This window comes from Scatophagus argus, chromosome 9 (assembly GCF_020382885.2).
Source record: "Scatophagus argus isolate fScaArg1 chromosome 9, fScaArg1.pri, whole genome shotgun sequence".
Classification (NCBI taxonomy): Eukaryota; Metazoa; Chordata; class Actinopteri; family Scatophagidae; genus Scatophagus; species Scatophagus argus.
The window spans coordinates 12,731,811-12,756,854 of record NC_058501.1 but is presented as its reverse complement, the minus strand read 5'-3'; the positions used below and the strand labels follow the sequence as shown (position 1 = coordinate 12,756,854).

At 41.0% G+C, this 25,044-nt stretch overlaps 1 protein-coding gene across 2 annotated transcripts; it reads right to left on the bottom strand.

Moving 5' to 3' along the window:
- Positions 1 to 198: 198 nt before the first annotated feature.
- Positions 199 to 25,044, bottom strand: kmt2bb (lysine (K)-specific methyltransferase 2Bb). Of its 2 annotated transcripts, none has more exons than XM_046399360.1 (36): positions 24,645 to 25,044; positions 22,990 to 23,068; positions 19,243 to 22,785; positions 18,948 to 19,129; positions 18,632 to 18,745; positions 18,234 to 18,420; positions 17,323 to 17,554; positions 17,149 to 17,216; positions 16,796 to 17,053; positions 16,487 to 16,593; positions 14,960 to 15,070; positions 14,089 to 14,202; positions 13,769 to 13,915; positions 13,583 to 13,675; positions 13,333 to 13,450; positions 13,115 to 13,228; positions 12,835 to 13,019; positions 12,574 to 12,675; positions 11,791 to 11,901; positions 11,538 to 11,614; positions 11,163 to 11,380; positions 10,966 to 11,069; positions 10,685 to 10,822; positions 10,361 to 10,519; positions 10,150 to 10,267; positions 9,988 to 10,066; positions 9,737 to 9,897; positions 9,464 to 9,631; positions 6,192 to 9,354; positions 5,691 to 5,791; positions 5,436 to 5,573; positions 5,031 to 5,283; positions 4,236 to 4,343; positions 3,938 to 4,021; positions 2,969 to 3,098; positions 199 to 2,847 (listed from the first exon to the last, which is right to left on the bottom strand). In XM_046399360.1, exons 1-36 carry the CDS (start codon positions 24,972 to 24,974, stop codon positions 2,572 to 2,574), a joined length of 11,670 nt encoding a protein of 3,889 aa, XP_046255316.1. In that variant the 5' UTR covers positions 24,975 to 25,044; the 3' UTR covers positions 199 to 2,571. The 2 variants fall into 2 exon arrangements, with proteins under 2 accessions (XP_046255316.1, XP_046255317.1); XM_046399361.1 differs by having other exon boundaries at positions 24,669 to 25,044.

The window sequence follows — 25,044 nt, the reverse complement described above, 5'->3', positions numbered from 1 at the left end:
TTAACGTAACACAGAATGTATACAGAATGCAAATAAGCACAAATTATTATTCAACAAATCTTAGTTTTGTGAAAGATAGCTTCTTGTTATAATCTTGTAATGATTATTGCTTTGCATAACTAGTTTTTCTACTCTCACCTTTCATAATAAAAAATGGAATTTGTTCAAACATCTTAACATCTTTATTAAGCAAATAACGTTATAAATAAAAAAGTGCATAGAAAAATTAAACAGGTTTAGAAATATGTATACAAATATTTACAAACTCAAGGTTTATTTGTACATGGTAACAAAGACATAAATTTAAAGATCACATATTTTCTCATTTGTATGTCTTTTACACTTACTTTAAAATAACCCTACTATATATATATATGTATATATATATATATATATATATATATTTATATGTGTGTGTATATATAACATACAGCTTTCTTAACAGATTCTGGGAGAGATGGTCATGATAACTTAAGGTTTTGACTAGTGCTTTGCATCCTTCATTGCACTCACACGCACATACACACATACAAAATGACACACCCCACACACAAACACCAGCTCTGCAGGACATTAAAACCAACCAACACTTAAATTATCATCCTCTCTTTTTGCATCAGTATTCCCAAACATCTGTGTAAACAGCTGAGGTAGAATCCTTGCAAGGAGTTGGGAGTGACTCTGCTCTTGTTGTCAGATAGGTGATTGACACAAGTATAATCTGGGCTCCATCCCAGTGATTGGACATGCAAGAAAGAAAGGGGGGATTAAGATCAATAAAAACATTATGGAAATTTGGGCTAATACATTTGAGGAGGAAGGAGTGGGAAAAAAAACAAACAAAAAAAAAGACGATCATGGGCTTGGGGAGGCAAACAGTGCTCACTTTACTCCTGTGGCTGATTCTAAGACCGTCAGTAATCTACCATTACAAAAAATAAAATAAAAATTATTTGTTAAAAATACCTGCTTTAGAGCAATTTTTGTCATAAAGGCTTAAATGCATGACACAACTGCCCCAAAGAAAATTCAAGTATATTAGTGAAACAAAGGACATCATTTGTAAACAAAACCAAAAAAATAAAGATATAAATGGGGGAGGTTTCCTAAAACAATAAACTGCCACCGTTTATACAAAGCATAACCTTTTAACATTAAAATAGGAAGCTAAACATGAATAAATATAACTACAAACTTGAACAGTGCGTGAATTAGATTAGCCTCATCAGTGACAGCGCTGAACATCGACTAAGAACATTAAACATTATTTAAGGTGCTGAATGCATTCTCTCAGCTCCATTTTAAAGCGGATGTCTTCTGCAACAGCAACATCTACAAAGTCTCTGTTCTCAAAAAGCCTGCTGGAGAAGTTAAATACACACACCCAGATGCTGTTTACCTCTGCTCTCCCTGATTGAGCTGTAGATAGCGTCACAAAGATGAAGATCATTTCTATGTTTGATGGTTAATTATGCAACAGTTGAACAGCAGAGTCTTATTGCAATAGGTCATGAGCATCTGCCAGGAGAGTAATAAAATATATATATTTAAAAACTGATATCCACCACAACTCTCCACTTTTGGCTTGGGTAGTGTTTGCTACATACACTGTACAGGACAACTCTGTCTTTATAAATATGACACTGTTCTTAACTGAAACTTAAAATGGCGATAAGCTATTTTTACCTCAACATAAAAACAGAGGAAGTGAGGAAGGAAGAAACTAGCAGATGTATGATGTGACATGTGAAGCTTACCAGACACCTGTAATAATGAACACAAGAGTACTGCTTGAGTGCATACAGATAAACGGTCTCAGCAGGGTGAATAAACAGCTAGACAATTCCTGATTTGCAGGACACCTTCGTCCAATTAAAGACTTTAAAGACCTTTCGAAGATTAGCACCATGGTTGTTTTGTTACTCAAGAGAAAAATAAGCCAAAAGAGAACAAAAATTAACAATGTTAGAAGAGCCAAATGTGGGATCAAAGAAATAAAGGTTTGGGTGAATGTATGGCTCAAGAACTGACTTCACCACTGTACATATGGGGCTATAATCTTCCCATCACTGGAGGATGGAGCTGTCATAATTACAAGTGTATTATAGACTACAGAAACCCCCCACCCCAAAAAACATGATTCAGACAGATAAGGCTTGAAGTGTGTATCAAAAAAATGCCATCCACACTGATCAGGGAACCCCCCTACATTTTAAACGTCTGGTTCAAATATCCTGTTGTCATGACCACCAAAACTACTTCCTCCACAGTATTAACTCCTCTGCCAGCTGTGTTTCTGAACTCTTCACAGGCAGAAGTATCTTGTGAACATATATTAAGCAGAAAATGTTTCAAAAGTTAATGCCTTTTTCTTTGAAGGTTCTCCTCTTCTTCAACCCATAAAATGTCCACATATCACTGCTGAACCTCCAAATATTCCTGAACGGTCTCATAGTGGCTAATTCCCCTGCTGTGTGGACTCTCCACGACCTCCCCAAGCCCAATCCAGTGCCACCTTAACTTAAGGCTTACTAGTAAACAGGATCCTCCCCTTCTCATACAAAGGATGTCTCAATTGAGGAAACGTCGACAGCGCCGGGCCCCACAGTTACAGCTGAGTTTGTTGCTGGCGTCTTCAATGGGGAACTTATAGTCATAGGTGAGCTCCTCCCCTCTGTAGATCTTCCGAAGAGCAAAGATAACAATATGCTTCCTTCCTTCCACATTGATGACTCGAGAGTAGCAGTTAGGTTCACAGGAATGGTTGATAAATCTTGCTGCATTGCCATGCATGGTTGCATCCACCACATCAAAGTCATCAATACGGAACATGTAACAGCCAATGCCCTGCAAATGCAAATATGAAACTTACTGATACATCCTCTAACCTTTCATGACTTTAATCCTCAGCTATTCTGAATAACTGACCTACACCGGAATGAAACTGATCAAAGATACAAAAACCAACCTTGCCATCATAGTACTTCTCCCTTTTGTCAGTGAGCACTGAGCGAATGACAATGCCGGCATATTCAATAACCATCTCCCCAGCTTCAATGTTCCTCTTGCAGAAAAGCCCTCGTCCATGGATAGCAGACCTGCGACACACAAATGATCAGAACCGGTTATGTCAGTCAGTTTTCTGTGATGCTCAAGATGCTAAGAGTGTCTGCCAAGGCACAGACTCAAACTAATGAGGTGCTGTGAAGTTTTTACTCCAGGGTATAAAATAGGCTATGGTTTACTAAGTACTAATGTGAATCACTCAAATACTGGAAAAGCTAATGACATACCCATGAGCCTCAACTGGACTTTTAGTTTTAATTTGCAAATGTTGGCATGCTCACACACTAAGACTGCAATAGCCATAGAAAACATTATCTGCTTACATCAACACGATCAGATTTTCATTGGTAGCATTAGTAACTAGCAAATCATGCTTGTACAAACTCCTAACATTCCCTGAAAGGCTTTAGGCTGTCTCCAAAAATCAGTCTTCAGCAGGACTATTTTCATTTGATATCTTATGCTGATTCAGATTCACATTAAAACATTTTCTTAAACCATTTTAGAATGTTTTACACAGAACCTCTGGAAGTGTAGGTTTTCTCTATATGTTTACTCAGAATACAGCGGTGACAAACATCTGTCTTTTTCATGAAAATTAATTTTATTCAGATGTATATTTATATAAATTTATTGTAAAACACTGTGTTTGCTCTAATTACTGTGTTTTAGTTTGTATTTGTTCATTCACGGATTGCAAACACGTTGGCTATGAATCGTCTCTGTGTTGATTCTACGATTCTATGTTCATATTGATTGTCCTGTGAACTCAGTGATTTGAAACACCTGTCTTATACATTGAAAAATGCGCTTAAATGCTGATCTGTAAAGGCTGATCACCCAGAATTCACTAATGTAGTTCTGTGCTGACCTGTACACTCCAACAGCCTCCTTGGATGTCCTTTCCAGATGTCTGAAGCGCATGGCCATCGGCAACTCCAAGCTAGTAGCCCGTCTAAGAGGAAGAGTAGATGATGATTTACCAAAAATGTTCTATATTTGAGTTTCTATACAAAATTGCAAAAATAAGTCATAAATAAGTTAAAGAAGCAAAGACTTTGAAAGATTTGAGCAATGAGCAATTTAGAATGAAATAGCAAAGTGCTTATATGGAAGAGTTAATACTACATTTCAAACCAGGAAAAACCTAAAATTGTGTGAAGCCTGACCTTGTGGACTTCAAAAGAACCTCATCTTCTTCATCATCATAAGGTCCAATGTCAGGAAGCTGTCTATGCTGAGAGGCCAGGAAATTAAAGATGTCAAATGTGGACTTCCTGTTAAGAGAAAACAGAAAAACAATGTCAACACTTGATGGGTGAATCAATCATCTCATTCAAAAAGCAAAAAGCAAAGAACAAAATACTAGCTAAAACATTTCACTTGCATTTCCCAAAAACTGTCACCACCCATACCATACATGGTATGGGTGGTGACACCCATACATACATTTAGAGAACTAGAGAACAGATTCAACAAAAACTCAAGATGAGTAATATTGATGACAGAATCAGATTTATTCAAAATTGTAATTTTAAGGTTTTTTTTTTTTTTTTTTTTTTTTTTTGGTGGGGGCAGCCGTAGCCTAGAGGTTGGAGAAGCAGCTTGTGATTGGAATAAATATAAATATCATTAGCCGGCTGATGTGCCCTTGGACAAGGCACTTAACCCAATATGCTCCCCGGGCGCTTGACGCTGCCCACTGCTGCTGTGTGTGTTTCACTGCATGTAATTTGCCAGGTGTTGCATGTGTGTTCAACTAAGGATGGGTTAAATGCAGAAGTCAAATTCAGTATGTGTATGTAAAAAATATATATACTGCCAATAAAAGCTGATGGTTTCTTTCTTTCTTTTCTTTCTTATAGCAGAGCTAATAATCAAACACCGACAATGTTAGCATAACCTGACAGGTTGAAGGTTCGATGCTGTGAGTCTGTTTGTACACAGAAAGCTGATCTACATACCTAAGATACAGCTCAGACCGTGCACAGCCGCTGGGATTGACAGGAAGGTCGTCCTCTTGGCTGAACTGTTTGAAGAAACGGAAGGTGTAGCGTTGGCAGCGATGAGCTCCTTGAAGTTGCTCCAGCAAGAACACCACTGCATTATGAACCAAACCCAGCATGTAGGAACCGGTCATCCTCTGACAGTTCAGAGGTCTCAGCCTTGCAATTGATCGTGCCTCCTGCACCCCGTCTATCACTGCTTTCCAAGCCACTAAAGGGAGCATTGAGAATCAGGTGTCACTACTTGAATAATTAAGCAAAAATGGATCAAAAAAATAATCATACACCCTTTACTATTTTGAGAACATGTGAGGTCATTCGTTTTGAGGAAAATATTTCTGTTACAATATTAGCCAATATTACCCTCGATACTGTCTGCCTCTACACTAAAACCATCATCGCTTGTTATCTCAAATCTCAAGTGTGGCTGGTCTCTGTTGGTTGGACATTCCTCATCCTCATCTGAGGGTGGTGGCTCATCATCTGAGGTAGAAGCAGCGCCTAACAAAACACAATTTATAGTCAGTTGTCACACTATTCTTAGATGTTGTGGCAAATTTTAGCAAAGCTAAAGAGCAAAGATAACACAAAAGTTACGCATTTGAAACTGAAGTGTACCAGAGTACTTATTCCAGTCAGTCAAGTTGCTATGTCCCACTGGCTCCCAAGCTTGTTGTTTGCCTTGCTCACCCCGAGACATATAATCCCAAGGCTCAGATCTGAGAAAGACAAGCACACAAATTTTTCCAATGCAAATTTTTAAACATAAAATTATCCATTAATCCACTGTTAACTGAATATAGTCAATGTAAAACAGGCCTTCAGCATAATATACTGTTACTATAATGACAACTCTTACTTGGGTGTCTTTCAACTCCAGCATTTTTCAAATTCTTGTCTTAGCACCATTTCAAACGAGCGGGTAACATTTCCATATCTAACATAGCTGCAATTATTTGTCTATTCATCTATTAATTGAACAACAGTTTTTAATAACTGGTTAATTGTTTAATATTTGCTTTTTCAGCATCTCAAATGAACACATTTACTGTTTGTCATTTAACTGGCAATGAAAATAACTGTTAGTTGCAGTCTTATTTAGGACAAGCAAAATCTTACCCCGAGCTATCAGAATCACTTATATGCTCCTCCTTTAACTCGTCCAAGTCGAGTATTCCTTTCACTGTTGGGGTCTTAATGCGGACTCCTGAAGCCCTACTTGAGATGCTTGGAAAGGTAGGTCTGCGGTGCTCCTCATCTTCAGTGATAGGCTCTGGTTGTAGGAAGTCAACTTTAGACTTCTTTGTGACAATACGGTCTGAAAGCGAAGACACTCTCTTCATGCGGACGTGGGTGCGAGGGCGAGGTGGAGGAGCTGGTGTTGGTGTTGGTGATGGAGAGCAAGCCAACACTGGAGGTTCTGGTTCAATTAATAGGCCAGGTGGCAAAACCAGTGAAGAAGGGCTCAGTGTTCGAAGTCCACTCCACTTGGGGGTGTAGTTACTTGCCATTGCTTGATTGATAATTGCTTGAGCACTTTCAGCAGGAGTCATGGGAGGATTCTCAGTTGACGAAGCAGGCTGCCCTGAGGCCTTGGAGGACTTGGATTTCCTGGATGCACTAGACTCCTTCTTTTTCTTTGTTTTTTTCACCTCCGGAACAGTTTCATCATTTGAAGTTTTTGTATTCTTTCTTGCTTTCTTCACATTTACTGATGCCACTGCACCATTGCTACTGTTAGTAAGCAGCTGCGTGATTGTGGTTGGATTCTGAACTGTAGGTGTAACCGATGGAGCTACTGCCGTTGCTGTGCTTGCCACAGAGGGTGAAGCAGGCAAATTACCAGCTGCTGCTAGTGTGGCTGACAGCGCATTGCTTTGCAAAAGGCTGGCAATCTGAGTGACACAGCTGTAGGAGGGGGAGTTTGGAGTTGGTAGCTGGAAAGTATTACTTTCTGGGTTCTTCACAAAGATCTGCCCAAGGCGGTTGACCAGTAGGACATGTGGAGTAGGATCGACATTTGGACCACCCACCTCCTTCACAGTCAGAATAGCATGTCCAGGCAAAGCCTGGGGAACCACTGGCTGTTGAGGTTCTAAAGCTGGCCTGGGTGAAGAAAAGTTGATGGAGATTGTGTGACCAGCTGTAGCTTCTTTCTGAGTGGGTGAAGAGCTGTAACCATTTAAGATCACAGGGGCAGAGGTGGTTTGGACTGGCGTTTGAGCAGCTGAACACTGTACTGACAGGCCAGAAAGAGGCAATACTGAAGCAGAGGAAGAAACAATGGTCACAGCTGTAGAACCCAATGGCCGTGTTTGTGTGGAGTAGATGGGCAGCGTGACAGTTCCACAAGTTACTGCTGGGGGACAAGTGCTTGCTGTAGCTGATAACACTGGATCATTCTGAGGGGCAACATTTAGCAGTGTTTGTGTCACATCTCCAACGGGACTGAGGGTGGTTAGTTTAGTAGACAAAGGCTCCACGGACGAGAAGGCTGTTGGCTCTTGTGAAGATGTTACTGGTTGAAGTGTGATACTTGTTAGAGGAGGCTGACTGAAACCTGGTAAACAGGAATACATCTGTAGAGAGTCTACAAGGCCTTCAGAGGCATTTTGTGCCTCTGTAGAGATTAAAGAGGAAGGCTGAAGCAGATCAAGAAGGGTACCCTGACTGTTATTAGCACAATTTGCTAATGAGGGTTCCATTGTATTAGCTGTGAAGTGGTTCATTAACACAGCAGACCCCTCAGTTGATGACACTGTTGAGTTCAGGGGTTTAGAAGCTTCAGACTGTTGTGTCTCAAGCAGCGTACCTCCTAGCAAAGGAACTATCTCAGTTAAATGTGAACTTGTGTCACATCTCTCAAGAACAAGGGGTGTTCCAGAAGTCAATCCTAAACTGGAACCCCGGAATAAGTCCTCTGAGTATGAGGTCTCAGGCACATTTGTGAGTAAGGTAGGCAGAGCATTATGAACTGGTGTAGGAAGCACAGTCTCTTGATTTACTAAAGGAGTGTCAGAGCTTTGCTCTTTGAGTGGAGAGGTTCGGGAAATGTGTGGAGAAACAAATCCCATGTTGTCCTCACTTGATTGACTGGTATCACAAGATTTAGGTGGATCATGAGGAGAACTATCTGGCAGGCTTTTTCTGGTAACGGAGATGGTGACTGATGACAAATCTGTGTGCTTATCATTGGATGATGCTTCGGGGAACAGACTCTGGACAGCCTTTGTTCCGTTTGCAGTTTCAGAATCAGGGAGATTTTTATTATTTAGGTTTTTGGCTTGTATCTGAGCTTGGCTAGAACCCTCAGCTTTCCGAGCATCATCATTGGTCGCTATACTTGCATCGCTTTCTGTACCGTCATCTACACCATCCAGCTGAGCCATAGACGGTGAGGAAGGGGAAGAGGGAGACTTAGAAAGATCTTTTGATCCAGGACAGCTGACTATTGTCCTTGAGAAGTCAAAATAGTGCTCCATATCATCATCAGAGGATGTGTTGCCTAAGTCATCCCTGGCTGAGGCTGCAGAACGTGTCAGGTTGGCAACAACGGTCTTCCTCTTATGTACCTCTTGGGCTTTTTCCCAAAATTCCTCCTGATCTTCACCTTCCACCACTATTTGCCCCTCACAGTTCATTGCCACACCTTCATTCAGGAGTGTCTCTTCAATCTCCAGTTCTGCCCTCATCTCCTGGCCGAGACTAATGCTGGGATCCTTGTGGAATGAACTGTAGGGAAATTCTTCCTCGCCCTTCTGCTGCTCTAAGTCCCCCTCTGGTGATGTACCATTTGCTGGAGAAACATCCTCAGGTTCTGGTGAAGCTAAGAAGTTGTGTGGCACTTCAACTGAGTCTGACTGACTCAGATCAAATGACAAGCGGTTTCTGGGTAGATGTATGGATGAAGGGAAAGACAGACTTGGAGAGGGAAAGCTGCCTGCACTGTCCTGCCAGGTAGACTGAGGAAAGAAAGATGAGGTACAATGGGTCATTGTATTCCCAGGGCATCGGACTGAGGAAGCACTTCTACCTCCACCTGGACGGGATGATGGAGAATTTATCAGGTTGTCCGTAGCACCAAGTGGGAAGAGTGGGGAAGTGGGAAGGGAAGATTTTCCAGCACGAAGGGTGATTGGTCCAGTCAAAGGGCCCAGAGGAGGGGGGGAAATGCGACTGCGGGCGCTTGTTGACTGTGAGTGTGGGATGTGGCGACGAACTCGGCGGGTCTCCTCCAGATCACTTATGGTCAATATGTGGTGCGGTTTCAGCTGGGTTAGTCCTAAGAAGATGTCAGAGTTAATCAGCAGCTTGAGTTCATGTATCATAATATTCGTGGTTACTGAATTTCAATAAATCATACCAAAAAATGTAATGAATTGATATATTACCTGGGGATGGCAGAGGTCGGGACATTCCTCCAGCTGGTCTTCTGGTTTGGGGATAGCTGGGAATCTTTGGCCTTGTTCCATGATCTGACTTAAGGGATGGTCCTGGGAAAAAGGTTTCTTCCATTGGAGGCTGAGGTTCCGCTGCATCAATCTCTTGGACTTCAGATTCTGAAAATTCATAAAACAGTTCATGGCTTTACTAGTAGTCTCTTTACCATTTTAGGATGACTTACTTCCTAACGTACTGCAGTTTCCTAGTGATTAAACACTTACCCGGCAGTGCACAGGGACTGTGAGCAATAGTATGATTGTCTCCGTGGTCCGGCATATCCTCAACAGGCTTCTCAGGGATAACAGGACGGACCTCCTGGACTGTACATGTATATTTGCACCGGCGGAATGGATTAACTGTGCTCCAGTACCAACGAGAGCACCTTAGGAAGGATAAACAAACTTTTACAAATGCTTCATTTCATTTCATTTTCTAAATTAAATTTAGTTTGAAAAGATAAAATGTAACTTACTGAAAACCCACAGGACATAGTTTTCCTTTGATCGCTGAAAGTTCTGTCAGAACACCCAGTCTGTCTATCTGTAAGGAACCTGTGACATTACAGACAACATTTTTTCATTAAACCTAAGTTCATATATGTAAATGTAACAGATTGAATGGGAAACTAGCTTACCAATCATCACATTAATTAATTCTGGTTCCAGTCCAGTCAAAAACTTTCTGCGTAGGCTGATGCCCTCGAAATCCACATACACCCTGCGGTTCACTTCAAATTCTTGACCACTGACCATCTTTATAAAGGAAGTCATAAAAAAAATCCCAGGATCAAATTCCAAACTTTTACTCTGATACGATAAGAGACAAGATGGAAGAGCAGAATTTACCCTGCCAGTGATGAGATGTCGGTGTTTGTAGCAATAGACCTTCTTGTCATCCTGGAACACGCAGTGACGGGAGCGGGCACACATGAAGTGATAATTGCTTTGACAAGATGTCAGGCAGCAGCCCACTGTGGCACCTGTCTGGTTGCAGCGCTCACACCGCTAAGAGGGGGATTGATAGGGTAAAATGATGAAAGAGTAAAAGTATCAGTGACTGGAATTGATTTTTTATTACGGGTAGAGAGTACTAAGAGTGGTAGTAATTTTATATTAGAATACACATTCATGAACAAACAAATCAATTTATAAGACAGATGAACAACTAACCATTAATCGGCCCCTTGTGACAGCACTGTGTACATGTAGCAGAGAGCCATTTTCCTCTTCAAAAACCTCAGCTGACCACAGACAGCAGTTGACATGAGCCCACTCATTCTGGCCCAAGTATAGCAACCTGCCCGCTTCCTATAGAACATCACAAATGATTTAATGAACTTCCTTGCGTGACCAATCAATTCTGTGTGCTCAGTATGTACAAGGACTTCACTCTCCAAGTTCATTCTTCACAATGTATTATGAACTATTCTCATGTTTACTGGATTACTTACATTAGGTTTGAGGTCTCCATATTTTTGGCACAAAGAGCACTGTCTCTCATCATCCTTGGACCATCCGGTGTCTAAATCAGCTTTAGAAAACTGGCCCCTTTTCCCTATATAAATGCACAAATGTAAAGCTTTGACATTGCACAACATTAAAAAAAATGAATTGCCAAAATAAATATAATTTCTCCTGACAGCATTACCTTTGAGTCTGAAAGCCCGACTGGTTTTGAAGTGGTTCTGGCTTGTTGGCTCCCTGGACATTGGAGCAACCATCTCCTCTTCCTTTACATCTAAACTTTGTCCATCGTCCTCCTGAAGGAGCCCCAGCTTAGCCATGGATGAGAGCTCTTCTCTCTCCTGCCACTGGGCATAAACATGCTCGGTTGTAGGAGGCTGAACAGCTTGGGACAGCATTCCCCTATTTAAGAAAGAATACAAAAGAAACAGTTCAAAAGGCCATGATGTCAAGACAAGACAGTGCTTGTAAAATTCATACTAATTAATTAATTATGCAGTACACCAAATATGTGTATGTCAACATGAATACAAACCAGCAAATGAAAACCATTACTTACGTGGGCAAGTCTTTGGTACAAGGGTTCCACACCTTTGGGTCTTGGCTGTTGAACCAGTTAAACACCTCCTCGAGGAGCTAAAGTGAAAAATCACACCAGTCAATTATAAATGTAACTCACCTGCATTTTTAAAGCTGCAACATAGGTTCACACAGCATAGGTTCATACTTCTCATACCCCCAACAGCAAAATAAAAAAACACATAACATATATGATTACAATTATCTGCACTACTTTTTTGATTATATAGCACCTTTAAGTAGTAAGAGCGTGCCAGAGCTGTGGGTCTCTTCTCCTCTGGAAGATCCTCCTCTTGCTCAAGCCTCTTTCGCACCACCTGAACCACGTCTTCATGGAACATTTTCTATTAAAAAAAGAACAATTATTGCATCCATTATGTGGTTAGTTTCCCCTACCACTGCAGGTGCCTGATAACATGCCTTGTAGAATAAGAACTAGATGCAGAAACAATTAGAGGCATTCTGAATATACTGCATGTAACCAACAGCCTACGATATCAGCTGTTACTTTGGAAGTCTATTCTGAGACTTCTTTAGAAAAACAAAGTGACTTACTTCTTGACTTATTTTTTTTAACTTTGTTTTTCAGCCCACTTGTTTCCTGTGACGTTAGAGTTCTGAGATAAAGTCTTTGTAAAGTCTTTGTTGTAAGCTGCAAGAACTACTTTATTATTTATTTTTAAATAAACTTGAGGACCAAAATGTTGTTGAAGATAGTAGACATTTTGAGTTTAAGTATATCCTAATATGTCCTTCAATGTTTTATATAAAGTTCATTCAATTAAAAGTGGGCCAACTCATTTTATTTGCTAAGGCACAATGCCATTGTTAGGAGGATACTGGCATTTAATGTTCACTTTTAAAGTGTATCTCAATCGTTACCGTAGTTCAAAAGTTAACATCCATAAAGTTAACATCCACTTGACATTTTTTCCCCCCACTCCACCGACCCACCCCTGTGGTCAAAAAGTAAAGATATCAAGTGTTTAAACACCAATAAGGGACTGTGTACTCACCAATGTGGTATAAAGGCCTTTATCAAACTTCTTGCCTACAGCTCGGAGGTCACAGGCTGGTTGTCCTTCTACACTGCTGTCAGGATCTCCCAACTTCTCACACTGCAGCAGAATCCAAAGAAAATTAGGTAACAGAGTAAAACATTCTAGTGACCGCATTTAATTAAATTTAAGTTTTGAAAGCACACAAACACATCATGTGTCTGTCTTATTTATCACATGGTACATTTGATTAAGAAAAAAAAAAGCTTGGCCTCCTACCTGTGAGCAGGTAACAAGGTGCTGGGTCAGGGTGGAGGAAAGCAAGCAAGCCAGCACCTTTTCCACCCCGGCCCTGAGCTCAATGTAGAGCAGTTCTCTCCAGGCACTCGGCTGGGTCACACTGCACGGCCGACATGAATACACGACACTCTCCGGCAAGCTGGACAGGATCTCATACAGTTCATCTGAAATAATAATTAACAGGAATTTAGCAAAAGAAAATATTTTGATGCCATCACTTGCGACTTTCATCCTCAAAAGGGTAAAGAATAAAAATCACCTGTTAGATCCTCACACTTGGCATGCACCCAGTGGTTACAGGTGCCACACTGCATCATCTGACTGTCATAGTCATTGTCCTCATAACATTTGAAGCAAATTGGACAGTAGTTACCTTATGAGAGAAAGGTGAATTCAGAGGAGGTAAGCCTCAACATAGACTGATAATGCTGATAGATTAAAAAAAGAGCTAAAAGATCACCAGATGATAATCCTCACCCAGTTCAAAGAGTTTTGAACAGACTGGACAGAGTCCTTTGTCATGGTTCCAGTCAGTGTCCCAACTCTTTCCAGGTGTGACGCCACAACTTTTACACCTGATGCATGTCATACAGACCTGCATAAAAAGAACCATTTTAGTGCCAGCAAACAGTGTATTCAAACAATGGAATGCTCTCAGTTAACACAAATGAATGTGTGTTAACTGTATTTGGATTAACTTGTGTGTTTTTAACAGACATGAGCCTACCCAAGCTTTCCTCTTCTTGTTTTGTTTTGGATAGTTGGGTCCCAGGCAGGAAGCATGATAACAGTTCTGGCATCGTTCACACTCCAACAATGGCTGAGGGAGACATGAAAACTGTAATGCCAACTGGCAAATCTACATTCAGTCGAAGAAAAATAAACCAAAACACGTAAAATAAGCAAGCTGTACCTTTGAATTCTTGTTTTTTCTGCCACACACATGGCAAAACTTGCAGCGACGACAGCACCAATTTTCCTTGTTCTCCTCAGAGGGGCGCTCTGCTGGTTCAAGGCAAAACTGGTGGAAAGGCTCACAACATACTTGGCAATACAGCATCTGCAAAAAGAAATTTAATGAAACACAAGCAATTTTTTAAATGATGACATTCGCGCTTTTCTCCTCTACTTCATTTGGTGTTCTGTACAACTGGAAGAACCTTGTCAGTCACTTGTTACACAAATGGATTAATTATTTCTCATAAAACGAAGCAAAACGTATTAAGTAGTTACCTCATGTTGCCCTTTACTGGCACAAAGGAAGCAGATATAGGGTGGCATGAGTGGCGCAGAGGTTAATATACTTAAACCACCCATATTCCAGACATTCTCCAAAGCACAGTCCTCCTGAAAACAAAAACACCGCACACACATCAGCTGAAAAAAAAAGAGTGCTCACAGCTGTTTTGTCTGCTGACTAACATCATGAGAAAAACAATACAAATACATATTATAATCTCTCACATCATGATATTGTTTCAGTTGTGATGGAATACTGGGGTGACAATGTGAGGAGTGAGTTCATATTCTGAGAGAATCGCAACTGTACTCTTATTATTATGATTTTTGTACATGTTAAAATTTTGTTCTCATGTTAACATGCATCAATAAAGAGATTAGTTGATGCACATTTCTCATGAGGTATATTCAGTACTGTATGTACATGGAGTATTTTCATCAAAATAAATAAACAGTGACCTCTAGTGGACAAAAATAATCATGTTGTCCATTTCAATAGCTCTGATTTACTTCTGTCTTGTCGTACTCGAGGGGGGTTAATCTATTTTCTTTGAAATGAATAACGTTTGAATAAATATGTCAAAATTTCTAACCTCAATCTTTATTCCATCAAAAATCTGTTTATTTTTAAAACGGGTGCCAAACTGGAATTCTATGGCTGCTGTTACAACTTAACATCAGCATCAAGGAGTCAGTTGTCCAGATGGAAGGAAGGGTCACATCATAGCAGCCTTCTAGTGTTCTGCATGGTGCCAGTTCTACTGAAGTACAGGGGTCTATCTATTTTAGTGTGCTTGGTCAACATACAAGAAGTGTGTTAACTTTACAATACACAGTATGTGATGTACTCTAAAAAGCAACATACCTTGTAGCCAACCCTGATTTTGTGAGTAGGCTTAGAACTCTCAACATCTCTCTGCTCAAACCCGTGGGCCAGGGCAGCTAGGACACTGGGAGGAGTCTGCTCCAAAGGACCCTGACAAACAACCATAACAGAAACGCAGGCAGAATTCAACACACTTAAAGCACAAACGTACTTGCTTTTAATGACAAATTCTCATAAGCGACGTGGATACACTGCATGCACGCAACACAACCACAGGCCGCAATTAAGAACATTGGTTAAGAATTTTTGAAGTTAAGTCCTCAGAGTCCTTAAGTAACTTTGGATGTAATAGAGTTATATTAATACTGCACGGAATCATAATTGCAAAGTATTTGGAATAGAGTTATAGGATTTTGCAAATTAGGATTAGGATTTTACATGAAAGGTTTTGAAAAAAATTCCCATGAACTGGGATATGAATCTGAATGATGGCTGATGAAAAGACAAACAAAGCTGATGAACTCTGTAGATACTGTACAGTATAGGCTTTCACCTATAGTTCACCTGCTGATGGCACTGCTACACCAGGTGAATGTATTGTACACATTTAACTGTTTTTAGAATCCTCCATTCACTTTATGATATGGTCTTGTTTATGTTTATTCATATTCATAAATTTTTGATTGTGGGCACCTGAGGGAAGTAGACTACTTAGTCTTTCTTCTACTTCCTTAACATTGTCTTCATTATCAACAATCTTCATCAACATCGGAAACTCGTAGGCGAGAACACAAACACATGATGACCTATCAGTTCTTGTGGTCCACAAGTGGCATCTCTGTAACTGCTGTAACCCTGACATGTACTTACATATTTGAGGAATTGCATGTCAGCTGCAGCATAGCCTATGGCACAGCAAAGTGGCTCAGTGTGAGGCAACCCCTCAACACACCACCACAAACCAAGCTGAAGTCTGGCATGTGGTTTTGTGCAGAAATGGACGTGGCAGAGCAAACAGACTCAACACATAGGCCACGCATGAAGTTAGATTGAAATGATGTTGAAGGTGCCACAACATTATCGACTTTAATTAGGGAGCATTTGCATTTGGAGGTTTGCACATCTGCGTACTGATGAGAAATGTCACTCTGGACCAGAGGTCTGCGAGGTCCGATCTGAAACTGCTCATATGCATGCAGTGTGTGAGTTTCAGCTGAAATTGTGTATGCTGTATGCCAGGTGTATGCGACAGTGTGGAACTGCCTCAGAGCAGACCTCACAGACCTCCGTTCCGGAGGAGACAACATGTCTTTGATTTTTAAAAAGGACGGGAAGACATGGGAGGTGGGCAAAAGCTGGCAGGATACAAGCTACACTTTAAACATGTTCCCAGAGACAAAATAATAATTTGGACAGATCAATGCAGTGTACCAGTGCAGGCCAAAAGATCTTTCTGAAAATGTGGCACAGTCTTGACACGTACATAACACAGCGTATTACACACAAAACAAAGCTGCCACAAATAGAGATTGTGTAGGCCACTGATATAACTCAGGAGTTACCCACTTTCTCGGGTTTACGTCGACCAGGTGGTCCACGATGTGAGCTGGACTTCCGATGCCTGACTTCATCATCTGAAATATCTCCAAGGAAGCCATCCAATGACACAAAGTCTTCAGTGCACAGGGGGAAAAAAAACAGATTTTTAAGAGGCACATTACAAGGCTTGATACTCCTTCTAGCACAAAAAAAAGGAGTTCACGAAGATTACAGCTCTATATTATACAGCAGCAGATACTCATCTGTGGCGTTGAGAATCAAAACATTCAACTTGATCATGAATGAATCTTATTTGGTTTCTGGGTGTTGATGTACCTTGACTAAAACGAGACCCTGCACCCCTTCTCCTGGCTGGCGAGAAAGAGCTTTGGACAGCTTTGTCATCTAGATCAGAGTCGTAGTCCTCCAAGTCAAAGTAGACACGAGGTTTCACAACACGTTTTGGCTGCTTCCTGACTGACGGACTATGGCTGTCACCCTGGTGACCAGACGGTGAGTCCGTAGCACCCTCGTTCCCTTCGTCATTACTTGAATGGCCTCCGCTGAAAGAGGATCGACGTCTCTTAGAGGAACCTTTAAAATAAAAAAAAGAAAAAAAGAGGAATGTAGCTGACATGTCACTGAGGTTCTGAATGCTAGCATCAGCAAAACATGAATTTTGCACATACCTTTGGGTGCTGTTCTTCCACTTAATCTGCGAGCTTTTCTCTCTTCAATTTGATCACATCTCTTATACCTTGTGGTGGAAAAAAAAAACCCAAAATTGGACAGTAGTTGATAAACACTAAACACTGTAATGAGCTCCACTACAATTAAAAATTCTATAGTGTTGGTCAACTTACACACAACACTGCCGTTTGGTATTGGGACCACCAAACTTGGGTTTGTCGAGGCAGTTCATGCACTTGCCACAGTCCTCCTCGTGGTTGCACCCTTTGCAAACTCCACACCTCCGAGAGCGATAACCAAATGGCCCGAGGCCTTTCCGTTTCACAAAAGTTGACGGCTTCTTCACCTTGGTGACCTTTGATTCTGACAGCTCAGGACTGTCTGATTCAGAGGGAGACCCAACATCTGCAACAACAATAGACATTCACCGTTAGCCAGTTAAAAAGTTCACTATTTATTTATTATTTTAGAATGTGGTTGCAGGAGCAGATAATTTTGTGGTGGCAATTTTAATTTGGACAGTGACTCACGCTCAGTTACTATTATGTTACTGACTGAAAAATTTCTGTATACACAATCAAATTGAATCTCAGCAGCTAATCATACATCAAATCTGTGGATTTATTAGTATAAAGTTTTATCAATAAACACTGGGCAATTTGAGCATTTAGCTGCTCTACATAAATTGCCAATACAATGAAATGGGGCTCAATTTGATGTGCAGTTCATTTGTTTGCCTTCTATACATAAATGGATCAAAAAGTAAATTTGGAAACATCAAAATAATGGGCTGAGGGACACAAATAAGTAAAAAAACAAACAAAAAAAAAAAAAAACAGTGTAATGATTCACATGATACACTGATGAGTTAATTAGGAATTATTCTGATTCAGTATATCTGTCTACTAAAAGATTAATTAATTTTCTCTACTACTTGGTCTTCTGCCAGGACTGAGAAGCTGAAATCAATATTATAAGCACTACTACACCTACTGCTACTGCCATCAAGTCCTAACACAAACCATGAGAAATTCTATGAGTGTGTCTACAGAAAGCAAATTCAGATCTGCCAGTTTACACCTACCTTTAGCGATGTCTGAAGGGGAAATGCCAGTTCTTTCATGAAGTGGCAAGGCGCTAAGCCTGGGAATGTCGTCTGGCACCAAGGCTCGGGGCTGCCCCAGCACCACTGATGCTGCACGACACACATGCTTGATACGTGGACCTCCTGCTCTACGAAACTCCTGGCACAAAGGGGAGATGAGCTGCGGCTGGAAAAAAATTAAAATTACATCAGGATACAAACACTGATGTAAATTGACATTTTTTTTTTTAAACACTGATCTTAAATGAAAAGGGCAAGCTTTCTTTTGCCAAGGTTTGAACAATGACAACAACAACAACAATGACAAAAACAGAAACAGAAACAAGATTTTTAGTTGGACTGATTTCCATCTCGGGCCTATTGATTTGTACACTTACTTGTCCTTGAGGTGGCTCTGTCTTGACTGGAACATCAGCATCAAGCTGAACCCTCTGCTTCCTCCTTTGCCTCTTAGAGGTCACATCGAGAGATCTGGCGCCACTCGATAACAGCTGCAGAGTTAATAAGGAAAAATCAAGAATCAATAAAAGAACTGAGAACTATAACAAAACGCTGCATCATTAATAACAACTGCGTGTTTACATGAGGTTTTCTTAATATATTGCAGCTCCTTATACATAGAATTTATTTAATAATGAATCATTACAGTGTGAAATAATAAAGAACATGTGAATGCGTTGATTGTGACCTCACCCCAGAAGACTTTAGCTGTTTCTGCTGGTCAATTTTAATGAGCTGAACCTTGGCTTTCCTGAGGAGATTCAACATTCTTTTATTTGCACCAGTGATGCGCCCTCTTTGTGAAGTTCCCTTCTCCACAGATCCAAGATAATCGCCTTCAACCGCGCCTGAGTCCTGTCCCGACTGTAGCTCTTCTGTGGATATAAAGTAATATATGGTGATTTCTATTCTATGAAAAATAGCAAATATAGCAAATGTTGCTTGCTCAGCATTAGATAGTCTCATGATTTTTAACAATTTTGTTTACCTGAGTGATGCTGGGCAGTGTCTTTCCCTGCTAAATTCTCCTCTTTGCTGTGCTGAACTGCAGGGGACTTGGAGTTCGTAGTCCTAACGCACACAGAAACCTTTCTCACCACTCCAGGAGAATCAAGGTCTTCTATCTTAAGCTTGGATTTGTCCTTCTCTGTGCTTGTATTCCGCTGCCTAAGGCTAATGCTCATGGCCTCATCATCCAGTCCTTCTGCTAAATCAACAGGAGGCTGAGGAGGTTTACTGACACTATCACCTTCTGTTGTGTTTTTGCTTTTGGGAAGTCCCATGTGCACCTTCTTTAGCTTTTGATAAATCTTGAGGTGAGCCGTTTGCTTTTTAAACTTAGGGACAGTTTTCTTTTTCTGAGAATCCAGTAGGTCAGCAGACAGTTCTGTGGGCTTATCAACTCGAGTAGATAAGAACAGATCCTCACATTTGCTCTCCGGAGTTTTGTCCAGTGTATACAATTCTTCTCTAGACTCTTCTGGCACATGCCACTTGAAGCTAGAGTTCTTCAGAAGAGAAGACTTTTTCTCAATTTTGCCACTTTTTTTCTCAGAAAATAGGCTGTCGGCTATGTCAGTGTTGTCATCTAGGTCCTGAGCTGAAAACAGATCAACATCCAATTGAGCTCCACTCCATATGTCCTCCTCATCAACTGGCAGGATAGGGGATATTGCTCTGCCTGTCCCTTCATCTCGTCTCTTTCCTGGACGCATTTGCAAGCCCAGTTGTAAACCCTTCTTTGGAGAGTTTCTTCGAGGCAATACAGACATTCCAGCATCATCCATAAACCTTTGTGGGGTCTTGATCACTCGTGAGGATCTGGCACTTACAACAGGCATAATGAAGTGCTTGATGTTTTTAACAAACTTTGATTTACCAGGATGTTGATTTACAACATCGGCTTGTCCCCCATCGACTAATGTGTCCGTTTCTTCCTGCTTCATACCGTCTTTCTCAAGCCCTATGTCTAACAGCTTAGAAATTATTTTAGCTTGTGATTTTGGCCTTTTAGACCCCAACAGCTGAAGATGTGGCTGTCTCTTTTTATACTTTTTCTGTATGCCAATAAGTTTGGTGTTCGGGGCCAGTGTGGCAGCTGCCGAAGGGGTAGAAACGTCACTATCCCCCTCAACAATTTTCGGACTATTTTCAAATAATTTAAGTGGAGCAAACTTCCCATCTCTGCTCCTGTGCCTGTGTTTCTGACGCTGCCCAATCAAACTTTTACGCTTCTTTTTTAGTTTTTTGAGAGATGTCTTTTGTAGGCACGGTGTTTTTGGATCGCTTGCTTGACTTTCTGACACTAAAGATTGTTGAGTATCTATCAACTGAATGTCTGTTTCCTCTTTTACCGGTGGCGGTATCTGCTCTTCGTCCAACAACACAGTGTCCTGTTTTGCTTCAGACTGGGTGCAATCTTTCATTTCTGACTGAGTTACCTCTGTTTCTGAAGGCTGAGTATCTTCCTTTAGCACAGACTCTGTACCAGTCACTTCAGCTGTAGCCAACTCTGTGCTGACAGCAGTTTCAGGAGTTACAACAGCCTTCTTCCTTTGAACAGATCTCTTTTTCACTAATTTATTATTTCTACATCTTCTAGGTTTTGAAGGCACAGTCAATGGTTTGGCCTCTTCGATCTGCGGTTCTACCTCAATGTCCACCTTCTGTGGAGACACTTCACCTGGCACCTGTGGAGGATCACCAGCAGTCTTTGAGGACTCCTTCTCAGGAACTTCAGAAGAGTTTGCACTTGTCACCTGCGAGGGATCCTCAGCCAAAACCTGACAGGAGTTTTTAGGAAGACCATGTGAGGTGGAATCTTCAGTTGAAGTCTGAGAAGAATCTTCAACATGTACCTGTGGCGTATCTTCAACCTGTGGACTCGTTCTTAACCTCCGTTTCTGAGTGGTCACAGTCTTATGACTGACAGACTTGGTCTGTGGTGAATCAAAGCTTGATGTTCTCCTTCTTAGTCTCCTATTAGGTGTGACTGCAGCATCAAGACACGATGACTTATCCTCATTAACTTCGCTTAGATCTTTCAAAACATCTTCTTTCTTTTCAGGCACGGGACTAACATGTTGAATTAAAAAGGATGGCTTTGAACTTTTATGTTTACCAGGAGAGGACACTTTTTTGATCTGAAGAGGTGGGACAACTTTCCCAGAGTCTGTTTTAGTCATTTCTTGTGGGGGTGTTTCATTTATGAGTTCCGCTTCAACTTCCACCTGCAAAGTGGACTTTTCCTCAAATGATACATCAGCCTTGTTTTTGGAACCGTTCTCATTACTGTCCATGCTTTTACTCTCTAGCAGAGTAGAGTTATCCAGTTTAGATGTTTTATCCATCCCCTTCAAACTGGCGATGGCGCTGGAGTCACAAGACGTGAGCTGATCCACTTCACTCACTGTCTTCTCTGTTACCTTGACAGTGTTGTCTGCACACTGTGTCAGACTCCCTCCTTTCTCTAATGTTAAAGTCCAGATAAATTTTTTCACTTTCTTCTTTCGAGTAGAGTTCTTCCCACTGGACTGTGTATCATATTTTGGGTTTCTGATCTTTTTCAACTTTAAACTTGGGACCCTTGTTTCCTCATTTTTCACAGCCAAACTGTTACTGGATTGTGCAGCCAAATTATCAGTCTCTGTGGATGATGGACCATGATCTTCTGGCAACATAACGTCCCTATTCAACCTTTTGCTTTGCCTTCGTCTGTCAGTTCTGGTTGACGACTTGACCTCTGCTGTTCTCGAAACCTCTGGCTCTGCCAAAATGGAATCACTTTTACTCAAATTTTCTGGTTCAGTTGCACCTTCAGAGACACTTTTAGAGGGTAAGTTAGTGACTCTGTTGCTCCGGCGAACAACTAATTGATTAACTTCAGAACTTTGCTCTGTACCAGTTTCCTTATGCTTCGATTTCTTTGTATTCGTTTTTGGCTCTACAGTCCCACTGTCCTTTACAGTGTCGAGTCGATCTACTGATGTCCTCTTTTTCGATTTTTGGTCATCACTCACACTTTTGGAGCTAGGCTGACAAACAGGCTTTGTCTTTGAAGCAGATCTCCCACGCCTTCTGGCAGGTGCAGAGCCCCCTCCCTTATCTTCTGTGTCATGTTTATCCTCTTGTGGTTCAGTTTTTAATTTGACATGAGCACTTGAAATCTGCTCACCCTGAATGTCCTTGTCTTTAGGCTGATCCTGAATTCCTTTCATCTTCAGTTTCTTTACTGTTTTCTTATTAGGCTCCTTTATGGTTTTTATTTTCTTTTTGGCCACCAACTTTATAGTAATCCTTGGTGCTGCTGATGACGCTCCACTTTTAGTGGACTGTCGATCCATAGTGTTTTTTCCTTTCGAACCTTTCCTGCAATCCTTTGCAGGCTCTGTTTCAGGAGATAAGCCTTGTATTTCCTCCAAAGATTTCACATCTTTTACAGGATCAGGTGGGGTAATAGCTGCCTCCACAGCTGGCGTTTTAAGTGGTAGCTTCTCACTTTGTCGTTTAGATTTTGTGTTGACAGCATCACCTAAAAAAAATAAATAAGAAAACATGACAAAATCCATGGCTCTTCCCTTAACAGCAAAACTGCGACAAAAAAAAAAAAAAAAAAAAACAACTCCCTTTCATACTGCTGCACGCCTTATTCAAACTTGAACTTATGAGTGGCTCATAAGTAACACCAAATGTAACATAATATATTGTAATAAAAATGTAATATATTTGTCTTTACCTTTGGAAGGGTTTTGTTGAGACCATACAGGTCCTTTAGAGCCTTTTTTCTCTGCTTCAAATCCTTTGAAGTCATCTCCCTTTAAAAACAGAGACAGGTAACTAACAAGAAGCAACAAATAACCCCTCTGTTAGAGGCTGCCAAACCATTAACAAAAACAATGACTGAAATGCATGGGTTATAGCACTTATTTTGAATTCCAGTGCATGATATGTATTACATCCACTACACAGTGAGAGTAGATGACAAATTCTCTGAATGTTCATTATGAAGAATGAATTAAGGTGCTAGATAGTGAAGATTTTATCAATACACCCAACATAAACACCAAGGTCGTCAAATGTATTGATCCATAAACAGACTGTTAGAATACTAGACCAACACCTATGCCAAATAATAAAAAAAACAGGTTACTTAACTAGGACTTCAGTGCAATAATATAATTGACAGAGAATGAACATTTGTTTTCATTTTTCCACATTCAAACCAAATCCTGTCATTCATCGCATTTGAGTTGTATGGTCTTGAACATGAACAGGACCTGTACAGGTAGCAACTAAAAAAAGATATTTAGCTGTTTGGGGAAACTCTTACTGAACTTTTCACATTGCACTTACATGTTACATCTGAGTTGTTATCACCTCTTGAAAACTCCTATCTTTGCAACGTTTGTATGAATCCCACTTAAACAGTTAGGAAGAACAACTACACTACCTATGAACAAATGAACGAATGGGTGAGTCTGTAAGTACGATTCCCTCCAAGTACTGTACATCTTCCTCATGCTTGCAGCTGTCACCTTTTAAGCATAAGAACAGCGCCACTGTAGACATCAACGACTATCATTAAATGTGTTCTAATTGCGAGACTTCAGTTCTCGTAACAAGGGTGAGTGGCTTTGTCACACTTGTGCACCACCATTTAAATCTGTTGTGCTTAGTAACATTAGCTAGCAGTTAGCCGAAAGCATTCGAGCTCACTTCTGCCCACAGAAAAGCTAAGTTACCGAGCTATAAATTAAATCCAAATATTGGTATAAGAGTGTTAATATCGCACTTATCTTAGACATAAATGTAGGTTCCCGTAAGATTTGTGTATGCTGTCTCATTTAAAATACTTACACAGGCAACTCTGCCCGCATCTGAACGGCTTGTGAAAACAGAGCAGTTAGCCGCTGTGCAGGATACGGAGGAGCTAGCTTTCACGTTCTTTGTGTTCGCTATCACTATTAGCTAACGTTAGCTGCTAACTTACTATGTTCCGATAACGAGCGGGCCATACATGAAATAATTGCGATCCCTGTTTACAAATTCGCGTACTCACTCATTGACTTTTTTATAAAAATCTTCCACTCATATTTTAACCCTCCAATATTTTACCTTACATGACAGTGATTTATTGAACAGTATTAATGTAACTTAAACTATTCTGCTGCTTTGTGGAAGTGGCAATAGGTGTTGCGACTGTTCATTAAATGTCATGGAAAGCTGCACTGTGCTAACCTTAGTTAGCATGTACGCTAAAGTTAACGCTAGCCTAGCGAAGGGATGTTGACATTTCTCCATGGCACTAACCATTCACACTGCTGTGGACAGCACTCATTCTTGCACATTTAACGATCACACAAAATGTAAAGATGAAATAAGGATACTAACTCCTGGGTCGGTTTGGGACCTCACCTCTTCACTCCCACTAGAGCTGTATCCAGCCTGGCCAAGGATCTTGTGGCTCGCCTCTATCCCGAGTAAGCGCAAGTGAGACTGGTCTTCGTTTAACGATAGAACCAGGTTTGCGGGCCTTGGCCCTCCGTTAGTCATATCATCAGCTTCTAAGCCTGATCGTCCGAGTTGCCATCGCTTCTCGGAGCGCAAACGACTGCGTGACGACCAAGGCCGACCGGGGAAACGACCTCTGGCCGTAGCGGTTCCACCTTGGCCTCCTACGGCAGCCGCGGTTGCTGATCCGCATCCCGCTGCCGCCATCATTGCTTCAACAACAACACACACGGACGGCTAGCAGTTCGAGGAGAGACAAGAGGGAAGGCGCGAGATGGGA